The sequence below is a fragment of the Sparus aurata genome, chromosome 11 (genome assembly GCF_900880675.1).
Source record: "Sparus aurata chromosome 11, fSpaAur1.1, whole genome shotgun sequence".
Classification (NCBI taxonomy): Eukaryota; Metazoa; Chordata; class Actinopteri; order Spariformes; family Sparidae; genus Sparus; species Sparus aurata.
Genome location: NC_044197.1, coordinates 24,939,601 through 24,960,324, shown reverse-complemented (window position 1 = coordinate 24,960,324; position 20,724 = coordinate 24,939,601). Strand labels below are relative to the sequence as shown.

General features: G+C 44.0%; 1 protein-coding gene across 1 annotated transcript in view; it reads left to right on the top strand.

The window, feature by feature from the left end:
* Positions 1-9,071: 9,071 nt before the first annotated feature.
* The window catches only part of cachd1 (cache domain containing 1), a 90,172-nt gene continuing 78,519 nt past the window's right edge, over positions 9,072-20,724 (top strand). Inside the window, exon 1 of the mRNA XM_030434205.1 lies at positions 9,072-9,744. Within this exon, the coding sequence (XP_030290065.1) occupies positions 9,493-9,744 (252 nt within the window). The 5' untranslated portion in view covers positions 9,072-9,492. The remainder of the gene's footprint in view (positions 9,745-20,724) is intronic.

Here is a 20,724-nt window from a genome sequence, read left to right as displayed (position 1 = left end):
GGTGTGTTGTTGAGATGAAAGTGATGGCTAAGACAGTGGAAAAGGGTTCCAGTCGTTCACGTTCAGCCTAAGATTTTGGGTACATCTAAAGACCGTCGTGCAAAGAATCGCACAAGCCGCGACGCCAGTGGATGAAAACAAATGTATCATTATTACTGTAATTGTTATTATAGAAGCCATTGCTAATAATGCTTTAAACGTGTCGAGGTCACACAGGTCAACAGACATGTATAGTTGTGTCTCCATGCCTGTCTGTAACCACGGAGCAACATGAGCCTCTCGATCCATTTCTTTCAGTTTTCCTCCGTCCTTCCCTCATGACCACGCGAAGCACTGGAGTCTGTCATGCATTAGGAAGAACTGGGTCTCACTCGTTTGTCCCTGGAGCGTTTCCTGTCTGCAGATGGTTGGATGGATGGATGGATGGACGCCAAGAGACTCTGAAACTGAAGCTCCAATTCTGCCGTGAGTTCAAGTCAGCTGGGAACTGAGAGGTTGTTTACGTCTAAAATGATTTCTGTTTTTACCACGGGGTGATCACCAAGGCGCCATGATCATGAAGAGAGACAATCAGGTTAGTCAGTCTGGGTCTCTTCTCTGTACTTTTATTAGAGGTTCTACAGTTCTTGTTAGGGTCACATAATGTCAGGTAACGGTTCTATTGAACCGATTATTGACTGTTCATTATGTTAACAGCTAACCGCAGACATGTGGATAACTCAGGGTACGATAACATGCCACAGATAAGTCACAGTAGTCCATGAATTCGCTCTCTAACTGACCAGTTTATTGCTCTGTTTGTTGTGCTCTCTTTGAAGACATTTACAGAGGATGACGGATGATTTTCCTCAACATGTTGATGCTGTTGTCTAAACCAAAGAGTATTGGGAGCAGCTGGACCCAAAACACTTCCTCTACGTGGTTTGAGGCCGATCCAGTACCAGCTGGGAAGAAAGAGATGGCAGAGAGCTGCGGTAAGGACGCTCATGCAGTGGCTCGGAATCAATGTCATGCAACCTCATACCTCCAGTCAGTCAACTGACCAAATGAAAGCAGATTGATTTCCATGCCAATGAATATCGTTCATTCTCTGAACAGGCGGCGCTTTGTATTATTTTCTACTGCCATGAGGTGTGATGCTCAAAGGGATATCTGTGAGGTTGTAGTCAAGATGCAGTACACGTAGTAGGAAACACGACTACAAGATCAAAATAAGTCAATCCAGAGCAAAAGTAAAGAAATTAGCTTATTTTAGCATAGCATAGAATAAAATACTGGAGGCTGTGTCAAAACAGCTAGCCAGGGTCTGTTAAAATACCTGCCTACCAGGACGTCTAAAGTTCATGTGTTTATGTATGCATATAATGCACATAACTATTATTGGTCAAAACAATTGCCAGAGTAATTATTTGCAATGTACATTTCTGCAGATCACTGATCTGTTGTGTCTTTACATTTGTATATGTTTTCAGTTTCATGTTGTGACATCGCTGTGCTTCTGGTCTGGTTAGGTTTGGACACAGCACCTACGTGATAAGGGTAAACAAAAGATTACGTTTTGGCCTACCTGGTTCTGTTGCTTCAGAGCTGGATATCGTCCCGACGGTTAGTTGAAGTGTTGTTGCTCAAACACGATGGGAAAAAATTTCAGACTTACAAATGACAAAAAACATTGTCTCCAAAAATAGTTTCGCGGTCAGGCTACCGCCATCCTTAGTCCCTCCTGATATTAAGATTCATACGCTCGTCAATACGTCGGACGGGATGGAACACGTATTGTAGAAATGTCGATGTAATATGTAGCAAACTAATAAATTGGACATATCTGTAGTTTGCAGAAACATATAATGCCACCATTTTAATCTGGCAACTGGACTATGTTAGTTTAATACGTAATAAAAAAAGGCGACATGCAAATGTAACGATGTGTGACTTTATGCTGCGTTATTTGTTCTATTTACTAGGAAACAATCAATCAATGTCAGGTTTCCATAGATACAGTGAATATATAATCAAATGTACAGAAAATCTGCAAAAGAAAATGTTTTTATGAACAAATTGGAAATGTGCATGAAAACAGGCGAATAACAGGGCTCTTACATACTGCACAAACCTCCTCAGAACTAGTCGAATGCAATATAAATCATTAATCAGTCAGCTTTAGACAGCTTCCAGCCTTTTGTGCTCGGCAAAGTGGTTCTTTAGCTTCCACAGTTAACATGCAGACATGAGAGTGGTGTCGGTCGACAAATAAGAATATTTATGGAAACGTCGAAAGATTCTTGCTAAGCATCTAAATTTCGATCGAAATTCAGCTTTTCAGTCCCTTTGCACATACATACGGGTGCCTGCTGTGTCAACCAACCCACAACCCTCTCCTGTTTTTTCACGGGTTGCCTCTGTCAAAAGATGTGATTAAACAAGCCATTTTGATTTGCATGCATGTCCTATACGGGCCTGATTTAAATGATACTGCCTCCTATGTGAGCATCTTCGTAAAACTATACAGCTGTCTAGATTTTGCGTTAATCCTCTCTCTTCCCCTGTAAATAATCTTCTACCTGTCATATCCTACTTCTGTGCCGTGCTTCATCATGTTATGTAAGGGCTTTGTTGTGCCAAGACGAGGGTTGCTGCGAAAAATCTAACAAGCTTCTGTTGCACTATCAACCCCTGTGTTTACTGATTATTGCAGTGGGGGAACTGCCATGCTCAGACAGTTTAGCTTTTTATTCACACGGCATAAGAAAATCCAGTGGTAGCGTTGTCTCCTTCCCACACACAGACGCACACAACAGTATTCTAATTTTAGAAGCTGTGTCTCATTCGCTGAACTTGGCGTCAAATCCAGTCTCGACTTCCTCAGGTAACAAGTATTATTAGATCCTGAGCCAAAACTTTCCTGTTCAGATGTAATAAAAGAATCTCTCTCAGTCAGAGCCGCCTTTATTGCCAAATGTGAAACCCCAGAGTCTTCCTGTCCTGCTTAGAACAGACCCACTCTGCATCTCATTTAAAATATTCACCAAATCCGGAATTCTGGACTAATCAGCCTCACTTTCTCCCCCTGCTCCCCCTTTATCTTCCCCAGCCAGGTGGCTTTGTTGGTCTGTGCTGTAATTAAAATAATGCAAATGAGGTAAATCCTGTAAAACAAATCCTTCTGTCTCTGTTAATGAAGACCCCGACCCGCTTTCTTGTGTAATGAATTATTTTACTCCGAATGTACCAGCAGCGCTCTCTCCACAGAGATGTAGCAGTCAGACAGCCAGTCAGGATCAGCAGTTTTTACAGACGGCCATCTCCTTTGGCTGGGTTAGCACAGTGAAAATGATCCAAGAGATAAAATGAAATAAAAAACAAAACATGAGAGCAAGTCAAACTGGTGTTGTGGTTTTTACAGCACGAACCCACAGTGCTGTTAGCACATAAATGGTGCCGTATTTTATGGCTTGACAAGCCGACAGTCTGTGTCATGCAGGAGTGATCTGTGTACCTGGTGTTGCTCTTTCAGAAATCAAACAATGAGTTCTTTCATGAGCTGCAATCAGCGCCATTGTTGTGGCCACTGGATGCAGCAGTAAAGGCTACAATTAACTATCCAGGTTAAAATGCAACCGCAGATTTTGATAATGATCGCCCTCTCTGTCGTCTCATTCCAACATTGTGTTTCCACTTTATTGTGTACTTGTAGCTAAAGAAGCTGACACAGTTCGGTACAACAGCGCTGCAATGATTCCTACACTGATGAAGCTTATCATGTTCAGGTTTTTCAGACTCTCCCTGAGACTGTTTGATTTCACTTAATTGGAATTTTGGAGGCTGTAGTTTGCGATGCTGCTAGTATAAACTGGTTATTTATTAGACAAATCCACCGGTACGGTTTTGTGCCTTTTTTAACAATTGATAAAGTTGTTACAGACAACTTTCCCTCCTGTAGCACTTACTCAAGTGGTATTGTCGATGCTGCTCTCATGAAAACAGCTGGATCGTTCTCTGTTTCCCTGAGACACAAATGACAAATACACAGGACATAAACTGTTTATTCAGTCATTTAGTCTACAATGGAGACGTGAAAACATCTGGATCTCGATCATCAAATTGTTTTTGCCTAGTGACAAACAAAACTGCATTGTGAAAGTGAGTTTAATAGGCCACCCCTCTAAACACAGATGGTCTCATTATTTGATAGACATTATATTGTGCAGTCAACATTTACGCCCTGATAATACATTAAAACGAAAAACGTCTGTATTGTCATGCTTATATTGGTAAGTAATAAAGTAATATTTCAAACATGGCACTCGGGTGGTGTAGGACCAAACCAGTTTGCCAGTGATGGAACCTCAGAGCTTGGTCGTGCTTCTCGCAGCACGCAGTTTGTTTGCTGGTGGGAAGCCGGCGAGGGATCAGGCGCCTGTCGCTGCACTACTAAATGTTACTGGTCGCTCTGGGTACAAGGAGCGTGTGACGTTGGGACAGGGTGACAATAAACTGGCACCACGGATGAGTTTTACAGTCACAGTCTGTTGAAGTTCGATGGAGGAGTTCAAACCTGTGTTTCCTGTTTGGCTGAAGCGTCACACACCGTTTGCATTCTGGTCGTTCATTATCGGTGTCAGAAATATGACATCACTTCGAACAGGTACAAAGGAAGTGGTTGCACAGACATATGACTGTACCTTAAAAAAATCTTCGGTGAATCTTTGGAAATTCAGTGATCTGCATTTTAATCACATAACAGACCAAGTCCTTAAACAATCAGTCCCTCTTCTTAATAGAAATTTATGATGCAAAAAGACCACATGTGGAGTCTTCTTCTGTCCCTGACCTCTTCCTCTGAACATCTGTGCATCAGTGAGAACAGAATACACCTGTGGTGGCACCACACACACACACACACACACACACAGGTGCAGAGCAGAGAGAGTTGAGTAGGTTTTCTAAAATCCTCTAAAAAACTCACAAACACTTCTCTCACCGACATGAGAGCTTTGATGAGGTCAGCTCTGCCTCTGTGGCTGAGTGAAGAGGAGAAGCTGACCACACGATTTAAAAAAGTTGTGGCATTGAAATTTCACTTTGTGTTATTTTAGTCTGCTTCAAATTATGCAAATGTATTCATACTTTCAAACGTTTGCGCAAGGATCCTTATATATATTCTCCTTGGCAAATATTGCAGCCAATTCAGGAAATTATTTCCCTTCACAAACAGTTTTTGTGCTGTTATAAATAAAAAATGTCCGGCGAATAAATGTCACTTTTGCTTGTTGAACTGACACTTGAAGGTGAAACAACCTCTGAAAAAAACAGGGATTTTCTGATAATGTATGCTGCGCACACACTGCATGTAACCACTCGACAAACATCCTTGTGTTTGTAAGTGTCTAAAAGAATCTGATGGCCACGCAAACATCTGAGGGCGTCTGCAGCCAAAGACACGGACAGACGAGCCATTCAGGAGGCTGGAGTGGTGAAACGGCTCCTGCTGCAGATCCATGGTTTGCAAAGTGCTTCCCAGCTGCATCAATCACACTTGTATTTCACAAACAGAGCCATCCACGTGAATTAAAATCATGAGAGGACAATAAGGAACAAATGACAAGTTTGGTAAAAGAAAGAAGAGGTCCAAATTAGGAGTTTTCAGTAGCTATAAAATCCACATCTGACTTGTTCCACCGCAACATTAATCTCACAGCCCACGTCACAATGGCAGGTCGGACTTAACTCTCTAAATACCAAAAACCAAAAATACCTCTTCATTTGACAGATGTTACTTCAGTTAAAAGGCACTGAAGTTATTTTGGCTCCGGTTTGAAACTACCATGGCGAGCAGGCTGCTCGGCACTCACAGTGATCAAGACCATAACTAAACATGGTTGACTGACTGACTAAAACATGCAAATTATATATTCATATACACGGTTTTGATGCTCCAGCACATGACGCATCACGACGGCAAGAAAATGAAAAGTGATCATCGCACAGCTAATGCGAAAGTGACTCACTAACAGAGGTGAGGTCGGTTATTCCAGCACAAGCACGACGACATCAGTGATAAACATTTGGAAAGTCACTTCTGTAGCTTCCCATGGCTGTCTGTGATGATAAGATGCAAGTTTTACGGGTTTATGGGTTTTCACCACTTATGGAAAGTAACTAAGTACATTCACTTGTATTTAAGTGCCAATTAGAGTTGCCTTTACTTCCACTCAACAACACCTCGGAAGCAAATATTGTGCTTATTAGTCCACTACATGTATTTGATAATTGTAGTTGCCACTTGGTTCAGTATCAGAGGTAAAAATAAACCCAATCACCAGAGTAAAGCATGGCAAATTACGTTTCTGCAGAACCACAGATTAGTTCAAACTTCATGTTTCTTTCTTTCTTTTTTTCTTCTTATGTTGAAACTTTACATTATGGCTACATTGGGGCACCATACCCACTTGGTTAGGGTTAGGTAAACATCATGATTTCGCCTGAAATACCTGCTTTGGTCGCCATAAAAGACGGCTTGTAATTGTCCTGAGGTATGACATTTCTGGTGGCTTGTTTCACACTTCCAAATGTAGAATCATAGACTCAAACCGCGGTCACTGCTAAGTAATTTACTTTTACTTACCAACACTGTAAGACTAAGTAATATTTTAACATTATCTTTACTTTTGACTGACTTTTAGGCATTTTTTTACAACACTGCAGAGACCACAGAGTGTGTGTCTGTGTGTGTGCAAGGCATATTTTTTAAAGTATCGAGTTTTAATATTGGTGGAAAGTTTGCACCTTCACAGGATTTCTTAAGTCAAATTAAATCCAAATCAAAGAAACAAACAAATACCTAATCTTTGAAACAAGCCCACTAAGTGAATCTGGATCATCATAAAATGGGAAAAACAAACAAACAAGTGAGCCGTTTATTCCCTCCAAACAAACTTGAATGCGACACTGGTTAACCAGAACATCTCCCAAGAAGTGACAATAGGTGAGGTGGCTGGTTGCGCAGCTGCAAATCAGATTCACTCTGCAGTGAAATAGGCTGTATAGAGACAGGCAGAGAGAGAGAGAGAGAGCTCTGATTGGAGGTCAGCTGTTGGATGGGTTGAAGTGCTGTTATACTTCAAAGCCTCACATCATCGGCCTTGATGACAAGATCCTTTAATAAATTAGTTATCTGTCAGGGCTTTTCTTTTAATGTTGCAATCAAGATGTGATTTGCCCAAATACACAAGCCTCTGATCTCTGTCAGAGCCAAGTGAAATTGAGGCTGCAGCGAAAACAAGAAGTGGAGACAACAGGAGCGGAGTCTCTGAGTGCCGCTCTCATTCATCTTCATCCAAATGATGCAGTTTTACTCACCCCGATCACACCTGCAAGAGACGTGATTTTGACAGAGATGTGATTTCACAATCTCACGTATGTCACCAGATTACTCGCGGAAAAGATCTATAATGATCCTTACACCTCGTAAAAAAATGTAATTCCTCATTAAAAACACTTCAAGATAAAAGAAAACACAAACAGCATAGAGTGACTGGAATGAATAAAATACTTTGAGGGCAGTTTGGCCGCTGCATTGATCAGTAAGCCACTTCTCTACAAGCATCCAAGGTGGCATTGTTCAGTAAATCATCACAACATGGAGCCTGTGAGAAAGTAAGAAATGTGAGTAAGGCTTGCAAAAAGAACATAACTCATCTGGTAGTTAGTGGAGAGTGGAGTCCACATGGTCCTATATTGAAAATGAGGCCTCACAAAACGGTAAAGAATGAAATGTCTGCAATGAAAGTCATCGGTGTCATTAATCGATGATAATGGACAGGGGTCATGTCCTGTGGGAAGTGAAGGTATTATAGTAACCTGGGAGAAGAATCTTAGACATGGTGGGCATTTTCTTGTTCAATTCAAGCATTTTTAGACTCAATATGGTAAAATATTAATTACGTGTCTAACTGTCCTGGAGGAGGTTTTCTGTCTTGGATCATTAAATGATGTCATTGTCAACTCATCTCGTTTTGTTTTGAGGATCATTTTCTCGATTAGTCAATAAGTTGTTTGGTCAATAAAGAGTCAAAAAATGGTGAAAAATGTCACCAGTGTTTCCCAAAGCCAGAGGGGACGTCCTCAAAGGTCCTGTTTTGTCCACAACTCACAAATATTCAGTTTACTGTAATAAAGGGAGTAAAGAGAGCAGAATGTATGCACATTAAAGAAGCTGGAGTCAGAGAGCTTTGGCTCTATTCTTTAAGAATGTACTCAAATCAGTTAATTGATTGTCAAAATAGTTGACGACTGATTAAATAGTTAACGACTAATCAGTTAAACGCTGCGGCTCTAGAGGGTGTTTTTGGCTGTATGAATGAAATTGACTTAACTTTTAAGCCAACACTTAAAAACATTATTCAACAACATTTAATTCCTGGCAGTGTTTAAGATGTGTAGCTCTGTTTAGATCTTCATGTTAAGGAATAAAATATAGTTAGCATCATTAATGAAGTCTGGAAATATCTTAATATTTATAAATATTTTGGAGACTTTCTTTCTGGTGTCAGGTCACGAATGGTTGAAGCGGGCAGAGATTTGAGTTACAATGATTAGGCGATGGAAAGAAAATTAGTTGAGAACTGTTCCATTTTTCAAGCAACGATGTCAAACATTTTCTGGTTCCAGCTTCTTAAATGTGAAGATTTCCTGCTTTTCTTTGTCATTTTTGACAGCAAACAAAGTGACTTTGGATTTTGAACTGTTGGTCGGACAAAAGAAGCAATTTGAAGACGTCATGAATCGATTAATCATGAAAATAATCGTCAGATTAATCAATAATGAGCATAATCGTTTTGCAACCCCAGAGGAGGCAGTGGACGGATGCATTGAGGGCAACCTGGACATTTTCTGCGGCATTTCTTAAATCCTTGCTACAGTCCTGTGAACTACTCCATACATATGTGCTTCATATACCAGCAAAGACTTAACGGGTTGTTGAAAAATTAAAAACGATCCTCGATGTTTTTGTCTATTTAAGGGTCACTCTACGCCCGCCTTGGTTTCTTTTCCCAGCAGCAGTTGAACGCCTCACCAAACCCTGATCCACAGATCCGGAGATCCAGGCGCCGGTAGGACTCCTGTGTTTCCACGCCTCCCACTTTCACCCCCATTGTGGTGAATCTCCGGCTCACACACACTTTGCCAGACTTCCAGGAGTTGGAGCGACTGACCGAGGACGGAACGGCGACGAGGTTTTCGTGAAAAAGAGAAACTGTGCCGTGTCGCGCATGGATCTACTTTGTTCTCTCGGGGGATTTCACGGAGCTGCGATGGTCTGCGCCGCTGGAAATAGTGGAGACTCGTACCGGAGAGCAGGGGCACACGAACTCCAGGCTGCAAAGTTGTAAAAGTAGTTTCCCCTTGAAGTTTTTTTTTTTTTTTTTTTTCTCTCCTTTCCGCCACCAGCTCAGACTCCGCGTTCCTCCAGCCTGCAGACCCACAGCCATCATGGCGAGGCGGCCGGGGGACAAACCTCCGCCTTTCACGCCGAATACGCGCGCCGCTCTCGGGGATACACACCGTCGCGTTCGCGGGGGCTTCTCGGCTTTCTTTGCGCGGAGCTTCGTCCTAATGTGCGCGGCTCTTTCTTGTGGATATTGCGGAGCCGAGACGGAGTTTTCCATCCTGGAAGAGGCGCAAGTTCTGGCCGATCAGATGAAGAAGCTGTCCTCTCAGGAGCTGGGAGTCTTCACCATGCAGGTAAACGTGGAGGAGGAGTAGGAGGAGGGAGGGGGTGAAATGTTCTGGAGCTGTGTCCGTGTGGCGACTCTGCGTAAAAAAACAAAACAACCGAGATCTGGTTTAAAGAGCCGAAGTGTGGCGTTGACGGGATTGTTGGAAGTGTTGGCAAGTAATGACCACAGAGGACAACTTTAGTGGACAGAGTTGTTGTTGAGGGGGGGGGGGGGGGAGACAGTCCTCTGCTCGGATGGACGTGTGGTGGCTCAACAACAGGCGCTGTGAAGTTAGGACGCATGAATGTGGGACATGAGCACGCTGGAGCTCTTTATCCCCCAAAGCTGCTTCCATAGACGCCTTGTTTTTTTTTTTTTGATCAGTCATTTGAACATTTGCGAGCTGATAAATCCAAATAAACAGCAGAATAGTTCCTGTCACCCACAGCGATGAAGCCCTGAAGCCACATCTCATTGTGTCGTCTCATCAGAGGGCTGGCCTGATTCATCCTCGTAGTGAAACGAGATCAGCTCAGCGTGTTTAACCGTGACATGTGCGAGGTCATGAGACTGCACATGAAGGTGGACAGTCAGTTGGTACGTACGTGAACATCAAATCACAAGGATGAATCCATTGTTATAAGATATCTAAGCAGGCTGCAGCTCACAGGCCTGATCTGAAAATCTGCTCATGATCCAATACAAGATATCAGATTTTAATCTTCAGACCATCAGCAGCAGTTTTGAATCAGGGCTGCAGCATTGTTGTCATGATCAGTTCATCTGTCGTGATGTTTTTTGTGGCATTTGGTTCAGTGGTGGTTAATTAAATGCCCATCACATCACATCACATCACATCACATGTCCCCAGAGATGAGGGGAACGATCACCCTGCTGTCAACAATATCTTCTGATTAATTCTGAATCAGGGCTTCAGTTTAACAATTGCTGTCACCATGGATTCATCCAGGGTTTCTTCACGATACACCGATTAATCGTTTAGTCTACAGAGAGTGAGAATGTGGGGAATTTTGCTCTTTTTGTCCCAGCGACAGTCCAGATCCCCGAGAAGGTCGCTGACATTTACTGTCAGAGATGACAAAGAGAAGCGGCACGTGTTTCCGTTTAAGAAGCTGGAACCAGCAAATGTTTGTGATATTTCTCCTTGAAAAAATGACTTGGCAATAAATTTTTCCTGGTCGTTGCATCTCCGACTGACGTGATTTTTGTGTTTTTTTTGGCTCATATGAAACTATACAAACCTCGATTGATCCTTTAATTCTAGAGCTGTAGCTGTTATGTGGATCATCAGCTGGGTGTTTGACAAAATTTGATTTGGAGCTGAAACAATTTGTCAGTGAGTCGTTTAGTCAGGCAACAGAAAATGGACTGACACCTATTTTTAAAAATTTTAAGTACATTTTCAAGCAAACATATAAAACGTGCATTGGTCCGACCGTGTTTATTGTGAGGGTAATTATTGGTATTTGTTAGATGGCACGCTTTGTCTTTTCCGCTGTAGGTCAAGAAATTTGAGCCCGTCGCCCTGAGCTTTGGGGAAACTGTAACCAGCACCTCTCACTGTTTCCTGCTGTTTCATAGACCAAATCTGATCAATCGGAGCCGATTGATCGAGAAAATAATCAGCAGGGGAGTCGGCCGTGACGTTTTGTGCAGCCCTAAATGAGTTTAAACACACGGTGAACGGTGTGACCACGGCAGAATCACTAGTTTGCCGTATCCGTCTGTGCGGGGCTGTGTTGAGTCACCAAATGGCAGGAGGGTGCAGGGTGCAGCGCCTGGTGCTGCAGGGTGTGTGTGTGTGTGTGTGCAGGGGGGTTGTTTAGCACTTCAGAGGCAGAGGCGCTCACAGGCCCCGAACACAGAGGCGAGGCAGCGGGGGGGCCCTGACCCCAAATGGTGTTTCATCTTCTCTGCTTCCACACTGAGCCGCCTTCATCCCGGCTCTGGGAGTCGGCTTTGAGGGCTTCCTCTGATCCCTCTGGATCTGCCTTTGTCACCGCTCATCCCTCCCTGAGCTCCAGTTTGTGCTCGGTGTCTGTCTTTCCTGCTCTTTACATCATTGTCTCTGCTGTCTGTGCACTCCGTCTTTTATTATTATTTTTAAACATTGTGTTAGTCTTGTTTTCTGCTCATGCTGGTGCATACCTTTTAAAATGAGTCTCTCTCTTTTACTGTGTGGTTCTGTCTTTAGTTCTCTTCGTCTCCCACAGCATTTTTTTTAATGACTGATTCTGATTTCTTATGGCCCTGTTCAGATTATTTATGAAAAATGCGCGTCATCCCCGTGTGTCGTGGGAAAACACTTTGGAGGCCATCCGCGTTGTTGTGCAAGCTGTGAGAAATCCGACCTGGCGCGGCGCTGATGCGAGTTAGATCGAAGCGGCACATTTCGTGGATTTGTCAGAGCGGTTTTCTCAACGAATGTGATGCGATGTGCATCCAGTACGAACGTGCCGTCTGTGTGGACACCTGCTCTGAGGCTCGGATGTGTCCTGACTCTCAGCCTGCAGGTGTGTCTGTTGAACCACAGTCTCTTCATCTCTCTCCCTCTTTCCCCTGCGCAGTGAAGGAGGCATTCATCCCCCCCCCCCCCCAAAATGAGTTTGTATCGACTCCAACACCGGGTCTGATTTCTGGAGTCGTTGCCAACATTCATTTGTGTCTTTTCCTTTTTTTTGGCACAGCGACATCGACCAGCAAAGTTATGCGGGAGAAGATCTGAGGGTTTCCTTATCAAGTGAGCGTCCCCGGCATCTCCATTTAAAGCGTAACTCTAGCCCTCTCCGCTCCACCCCTCATTCTCCGGCAGATGTGTAATCTGAGGCCCCCCTTGTCAGTGCGTCTGAGTCACTGGGTCAACCTTGTTCGATCTGTCATTGAGTTACTCCATTGTCAGGGGACGTGAGGGCGTACAGTGCGACGTTTGAAGTTTGATAGGTCAACTTTTCACAGGATGTTTTGTTGGATTTATATTGTTAAAGCAATGCCCCGTGAAGTTTCAGTCGTTTTTTTTAAGCATTCTGTCGCAAAGTACGACATTTAGTTTATTTTATTGGATTGAAATCAGTTAAATTCAGTCTGAATATTGTAACTACGGACCGCAAAGTTTGATGTCGGGCTGCAGCTCAGTGTTGCTGTCTTTATGGATTAATTTACAGTTCCCCCTGATTATTTATTTATTCATTGGTTTAGTCTATAGAACATCAGTTGTGCCCATCAGTAATTTCTTAGAACCAAAGATGATGTCTTGGAATGCTTTATTAATCATTTTTATTGATTACACACTCCAAATGGATTTATTAAACTGTCATTTATGACACAAAGGAACCGGTGAATGTTTTCATCAGGAAGCAAACCCGATGGAGGTCTTTGTGCCGAATCGTTGCTATGAAAATATATTCCCCGTCTCCGCTGAGGTGAACAGTGTGCAGGAGTGTTTGTCTGCCTTCGGTCTTCTCTTACGCACCTGTTGGCAGCTGCTCAGAAGTTGTGCTCCGTGAATGAGGAAGTTGATTGAATCAATTAATCAAGTGTCAGAATTGTTGCCAATAAATCTTCGTCGTCTCCTCACTTGCGTAACGACTCCTTTTTATTAGCTCTGGTTTTCTGACAGGTTTAATAACAGGGTAATTATGATGATTATGATGAGAGTATTAAGATCGGCGTTTGAGTCATATGTCAGTCTTCCCGACATATGAGGTGGCCCGGTTAGTCGTTTTGACATCGTATACATTCTACCTGTCTCTGTACCTGGTGTGTTGATTATTTTAAAACTCTCGTGCTGAGTTGTGGATGTTACCAGAGCCCAACTTATTTTCGCACTGGTACAGACACCAACATCAGGGAGTGAAATGTTCTGATGATGAAGTGATTAATGAATGAATTTTTGTGAAAGCGGACAGCCCTCTCCGATCCAGGTAACGAATGAGCGCTCCACGATTTGGACTTTGCCTCGGATGTAAATATGAAATCTGATCCCCTTTCCCTTTTCCGCGTTATCGAAACAACGGGCCTGGTGCTGCTCTGGTCGCGTGGCCGCCTGCTCGAGCCAGGACCACAGTGCGTTTCCAGCCGCAGATATAGAAACACACGCTTGATTGCTGTAGGAAACCTAAAGGCGAACTGAGCCGGCGAGTGTAGGTCTGTCGCTGGTGGCGAAGTCCACGAGGAGATCACTCATCGCTGTGCGAGAGGTCCAGTTCACTCGGTGTTACTCGGAAAGTATCGGGTGATTATTTACAAAAGACGTTTCACTGTGTTAGTTTTTCAGGGCCTTAATCCACAGAGAAGTGCGGTTTGTTATTGCGGCCGGCTCGTCCAGTATCCCCGACCCCCTAATTGAATATTGATAGTAATTTGAGGGCGGTGGAGGTTTGTGCAGCAAAAGGGAAAAACTGGGGTAGCTCCACCACCGTCGTTAGGTTGTGATCTTCTGGGTTGGGTTTGGTCCAAAGGCAACACCAGCCCCCCCAATCCCTGCTTTGTTGTGTTTCTTCACGTGGACTACTAAGTTTTGATTTAGGCCTCTTTCACATTTAAAAAAAAAAAGAATCCTCTCTCTCCTCTCACTCGCTTTGAATCCACCTGAATTTTTTTTTTTTTTCACAGGCTTGTCTCTCTTCTCCCTCTCTTGTCTCTCGCTAGCTTATGCCGTGTTTCTTCTCACTTTATATTGGATGAGTTGCAGAGATCAGGATGAGGAGGAGGAGGAGGGGGAGGGAGGGAGGGAGGAGGGTTAGAGGATATACAGCAGGACATCAGAATTCCTGCTAGGTTCTCTGCAGTAAAGCTTCAAAGCCTCCTCGCCTCTTACTGCATCGCCTGCCCGGCTGTGTGCTCAAACAGTCAAGGTTACCGAGAGCCTCACAGGCCCTCTGCTACATGTGGGACTATTACGACCCCTCATCCATTCTCTCTTTTGACTTTGAGTCCGCGTTTCTCTCTGTTTCGCGGGCCAGCATCAGGCCTATCCGGGCGTTTTTTTTGTTTTTTTTTGTTCTTCAATTAATAATACGAAGCTGAATTCTGTATGAACGACTGTGTACCTCCAGTTGGACGCGCTGCTGCTCTCCACGCCCGGCTCGTACACGTCGACTGCATGTTAAACTGTGCGAGGGTTTGAAGTGTGTGCGTGAGCCAGGGTCTTTTTAAAGGAGGCTGCGTGTAGAACATTCCTCTTCACAATAACACTCATTCGAAAGGACAAACAGACACTTAGCTGTCAGATCTATCCCTAAGCACATTCCTGCGCGTGTCTTGTTGGGGATGTGATGGGGCTCTCTTTGTTGCCCGCCCCTCAGGGCACTGAGGTCCCATAATATAACCAACTACTCCAGCCAGTTAGGCCAGTGTGCCTTTTTATTTTCACACCTTTGTTGCGAGATTGATGCAGATTTTCGATCTGGTGGTCTTGAATTATGGTTAAGCAGCTGTGGGTGGTTTTAAGATTAAGAAGCATACGGGGCTATGGAGTTTGATATTGGATTAAGCTTGATTGAATTAAAGGGGGACTGTTGGGCCTCGGTGGAAGTATGTGCTCCATGTACACGCTTGTTTTTGCTCAGAAGTTGAAAATACAAAAATGAACATTCTAAATTCGTCAGCTAATTGTTCACTTTACATGTCGGGTGTTTTGCTGGGTAGGACGCGTTTTGGTTTTCAGCCCCTTTGCTGGGAAAAAAGAAGAACTTTAAGCGGTTTTAATTCAAAAACGTGTAAATGGATTTTACAATGTCACACATAAGACGAGCCTGGTTGATGTGATTTACCTCCAGCTCTCGTGTTGTCTCGCCACACTCGCATAAACGTCTGCCAGATCTTTTGGAAGCTGTAGGAATTTTCTTCTCTTCCTCTGTCACCATTCGTCTGAGCCCCCCCTTCTCTCTCTCTCTCTCTTTCTCTCTCTCTCTCTCTCACACTCTCTCTCTCACACTCTCTCTCTCTCTCATGGGATGTTCAGGTTGTCGGACCAACAGGTGCTTTGCATTAGTCAGACTTGCACTGCACGGCACAATTCCACGTTTTTCCCCCCCGACCATAAATCGTGATGTGCCTCGGCGGTTTATGAGCCTTCGAGGCTCGGCTGAACTATCTGCTCCTCTCTTCTTTTTCCATTTTGACTGTCGCTTTTTTTTTTCCCCCCAAACTGTTATTGCAGGGAGTGTTTCTTTTCCTTTTTTTTTTTTTTTTTTGGAGTTATGGTCCCAAGTTAATGCTGATACATGAATACTTTATCACTCCAAGTTGTTTTGTTCTGCTTGTGCGTGCTTTAGTATGATGTGGTTACATTAAATTGGAAATGAACATGGTAGCTGGTGTGATAAGCTGTTGGGTATACATGACCCTATTCCCAACTAAATGTTTCTATCATTCAGAATTTAAACTGATTCATTAAAATGAGGAATTGTATTTCTTGAGTCCATTTTTCATGGAGAAACAAGGCTCTCGGCCAGCAGCTGCAAAAAGCCCGCGGGGACATCTGCGCTGTTTTAAAACTTGGAATGACTTGGACATCAGTCTTCAAAATTCTTGGCCTGTCCAAAACCCGGGAAACAACCTAGTTCTGTCAACTTTTACCTTTATCATCCCGTCACAATGCAGGAGAGAACAGAGCGGCCCGGCCGCGTTTTCATTAAATGTGGAGCCATTTGTATGTTTTGGCCCGAGTCCAAGCACCGAGAGGCTCTGGCGCCCCTTGTTTCCAACTGCTCTGCTTCAAACTGTCTCCAACCTCCACGCTGAACACATATCAGAAACCATGAAGTCCCCAGACATGTCGGACAAAACTGGGATTTAAGTTGGGCTGTTAGGCGGAAAACCATGTCGCTCCTGGATTCAAGAAAAACAACCTCATGTAGCCGTCAATCTTAGATATTTGAATTCATCCAGGGGGACGCAGAAAGATGTGTCGGTGTTGCAGTTTTCTTGAAGAAAACATCTAATAAGTTCACAAATCAACCCAACATTGCAATTTAGCCTTTGGCCACACCACCCAGCCCCTGATTTTAAAGGCTTAATCCTAATGGTCAACAGCAAAAGTTACATTTGGGGCATCAGGACTTGATTGTTGTTCTGGTTTTCTGGTCACAAGTCACAGTTCATTTTGTAAAGTGTCCCATTCTGTCTTCTGACCCGGCCATGAACATGTTGAGCGGCTGCCAAACCACCTCCACAGAGACGCAGACAGACATCATGTATCATTCGGAGTCTGGCTTCATCTCCATCTGAATCTACCTGCAGCCCACTTCCATATCTTCATCTGTGCTTTGAAGCCCGCTGGAGGAAAAGATCCGAGGAGAGAAAAAAACATTTTCAGGGACGTGTTTTCTTTTTTTTTCCCCCCTCTTGAGATTTTGGACAACATGACTCCCATTCATTTCAATCAGATCCCTTTAATTTTTTTTTCCCCCTGCCTGTGTAAGTACAGCCTAGTGCACCGTCTCTTGGCTCCTGCTGGACTGCGGTCAGGACGGAGCAGAAAACTGATGTTCTTCCCCCTCTGCACCAGCTGTTGTGGTTTAAATCTGTCTGTACTGTCGCGGCCAGATCATTTATCTGACCGCTTTTTGATCTGTTTCCCGCATCTCCCAGTTGAAGAGGGGCCCCTCTCTCTCTCTCTCTCTTTCTCTCTCTCTCTTCCTCTTCGGCCTTGGCTGAAAATCGGCCTTGGCCTTTTTTTTTTGTCTGCCTTCTCTCGCTCTCTCCTCACTTGTATCCAGTTTTGACATGCCCCGTGATGGCTAAGCTCCCGTTAAGAATCTAGACCGCGATTTCCGCGGCTGCTATCTAAGCGCGGTGTCATTTAACGCGGTCAGATCAGAGAGAAATAACATATTTTTCCGGTTGCAAGCATCCTTTGGTTATCAGTCTGACCTGAGATGAACATCAGGATGCCGGGCGTGCACGCGCACATTCACGTGTCTGTGTATTGTGTCGTACTTAATGATAAGAGCTGAGAAGGTTATTTGATACAGATGAATCGAGCCAAAATGTGAAATACTGACAAGACTGCTATTTCACATTTGTGCGCCCACGTTTTTCATTCAAGCGCACCAGCTCATGATTAAGGAGCACACAGTAATACATTTTAACTTAACTTCTCATCACGTTATGTTAACGATTGTAAACAGGAAAGAAGGTGGAACTACTAACATGTTTTTTCTTCAGTTTAATCACATGCAACAAGAAATTGCGCTGATATCAATTGTTGAAATCAACCCCGAAATCTCAGGTGCACCGACCAGTGAAACAGTTTAGTCGCCCTTTGTATGTGCAACCAAAATACAGACGCCCTGCTTACCACGTCTAGTTTGTGAAATATAAGTATTTGCCGATTTGATCTGTTTTGAGTCATCGTAGGCTGAAATTCTTGGAAAGTTTAATGTTTTGAAAAGTAGCCGAGACCAAAGAAGAAGACATTTGAGGAAATCATTTGGTGCTCTGAGGGCACTTTCACATTATGATTATTTATTTTTTCATATTTCATAGATTAACTAATTAGTGGTAAGTCGCAGGGAGGGACCGCAGGGCTGATTCTGATTATAAGTAATGCAGGAGACCAATAATATTTGGAACAGTTACACAACCGTTACACAATAACACAGATACAGATATCATTTAACATGTTTGGTACCTGGATCCAGACCAGTTCAGTCTTGACTCACAGATGCAGGTTTTGATTCCCACAAATAATTTATCAGGATTACTAAAATGTCGAGAAACTAGTGAAGCATGCCGTCACATATACTCTCTGTACTTTGATGCCATAAGAGGAATGAGAAGCAGATCATGCTTACTGCAGATATTTTGAGTGTAATAATGGGCTCAGTGAGAAATCAGTTATCACAACAGTTTTCGATTCATTTCCTCCCTGCCGAACAACGCTAATTTGCTGTGTGTTGAACTGAGATGTGTGCGCAGCCAGGCCCTCCAGGTTTTTCAGTGAAAGTCGCTCACGCTTTCCTCTGCTTATTAAACAGGAGCGCTAATTAACTGGCTGTGTTTAATCAGCTCATTCTCACTTTTTTTTTAATGATTCCCCCTTTCTTTATTGCCTCTCTCACTCTTTATCTCCCATACACTGTCACCCCGGCTGCCTGGTCCTCGCGCGCACACACACACACACACACACACACACACACACACACACACACACACACACACACACACACACAGCAATGAGCGATAACAAATGCACTCAATGGGAGAGAGAGAGAGAAGGATCTTCACTGGTGATCCGGGCTTTGTGTTTTTCTTCTCCAGATTCCTGCCAGTGTTACTCAGTTAGCTCCAACAGGGCTGACCTGGCAGTGTGAGCCGAGGGACCCCAGGCCACCCCTTAGCAAGTCAGTCCCTTCACTTGCCACAATGGGCAAGGCTCAAAATGAACTCTCCCTGAAAAGAGAGAAAGAGGGGGAAAGGAAGGGGGCGGGGGCCTCTGGTGAAGGCAAGGGGGCAGCGAGCAAAATACCCGATTGGGAGGGCAAGGGGAGTAGAGGGACCGGTTCCCTCCCCCCTAGACAACATGCATTTGTGAGGCCCCCATCCCCCCTCACAATGCACACACACACACACACACACACACACACACACACACACACACACACACACACACACACACACACACACACACACACACACACACACATCTACATACCCTCCTGCAGAAGAGGCTTTGCATTCTCGATGAGGAGAGAGTTGGAGCTTCTACTGTGGAGAAGCAGATCAGACTGTTTTTCATGCCTCTTTTCTCTCTCTCTCTCTCTCTCTCTCTCTCTCTCTCTCTCTCTCTCTGTGTTGATGCCTCGCTCTCTCTCTCTCAGGGCTCTGTGCTGCATACATAAACTCGCCGTAAACCCAAACTTCACAGTTTCGGAGAAGCAGTGTTTCCCAAGTCGCCTCAGATTCCATCCGTTTCTGTATGCCTGTCTGCAGAGTTTTTGTGTTTTTAATAGGCGCATTTTTTGAAAATCCGACAGTGAATATGAAGCGGTGGGCTTCGGGGGTTCTTCCTCGAGGCAGAGCGCTGTTAAGAGTGCAGAATGCTAAAACAGATGCTGAGGGTGGGTTTTAAAAGAAGACTTGAAGAGAGCTCGTGCAGTGATGGCAGCCAAAGGAAGGCCTCGCTGTCACGGACACCGTCACCGCCGCTTGCATCGCTCTCTCTCATGGCGAGGAACTGTTCGACTCGGGGTCACGGGGTCGTGGAGGTCGGCTCAGTTAGTCTAACTTCTCTCCTCGCGGCCATTCATATACATTATGACTTCTGCGAGTTAAAGGTGCACTCAGTGTTGATTAACACGGCATGCATAGTCACTGTTTCCATGTCACTTCAATAGCTGCTGAGATTTCACATTTAAAGGTGCACTATGTAGTTTTTGCAGGATAAATGCAAGCTCGGAATTTTGATGAGGTGATGATACAAACCTAAATCTTTTCCAGAAGTTAATAAAAAGTTGTCTTCAGAGGAAGATAAGGTCCCTATAACACTGTTTGAAAGCTGGAAAGGTGGCAGGGTCCGCCACATGTAAACAAAGTAAAACCATATGAAACACTGTTGTCCTTTGATGTCAGTTTGTTTATTTGTTTATCAGTGAAGATCGCTCTCCTCTGGCTAAGATTTTTCTTCCCCAAAACTACATAGTGCGCCTTTAATCGACAGGCTTATTTGCTGGGAAACATCCCCTGATGCTTTGCAGTACTTTACACGCACTCTCAATTGTGGATTATTGTCTTAAAACCCAGGGAGAACATTGGTGCACCAAATTAGAAGCAGGCAAGCTTTGAACTCGGCACCCTCTAACACAGATGTAGAGCTGCAGCCCATCGTGTAGTCAACATTGGTCTTATAGGCCAGAAAGCGTAGGTTTGCAAATGTTTATTGAAAACACTTGAGGGCTCTCGGGTTAAACACGTAAATCCTTTACTAATGGGTACATTAGTAATTGTGGATTCTCTTTTATTGTATGTGAACTTACTAAGG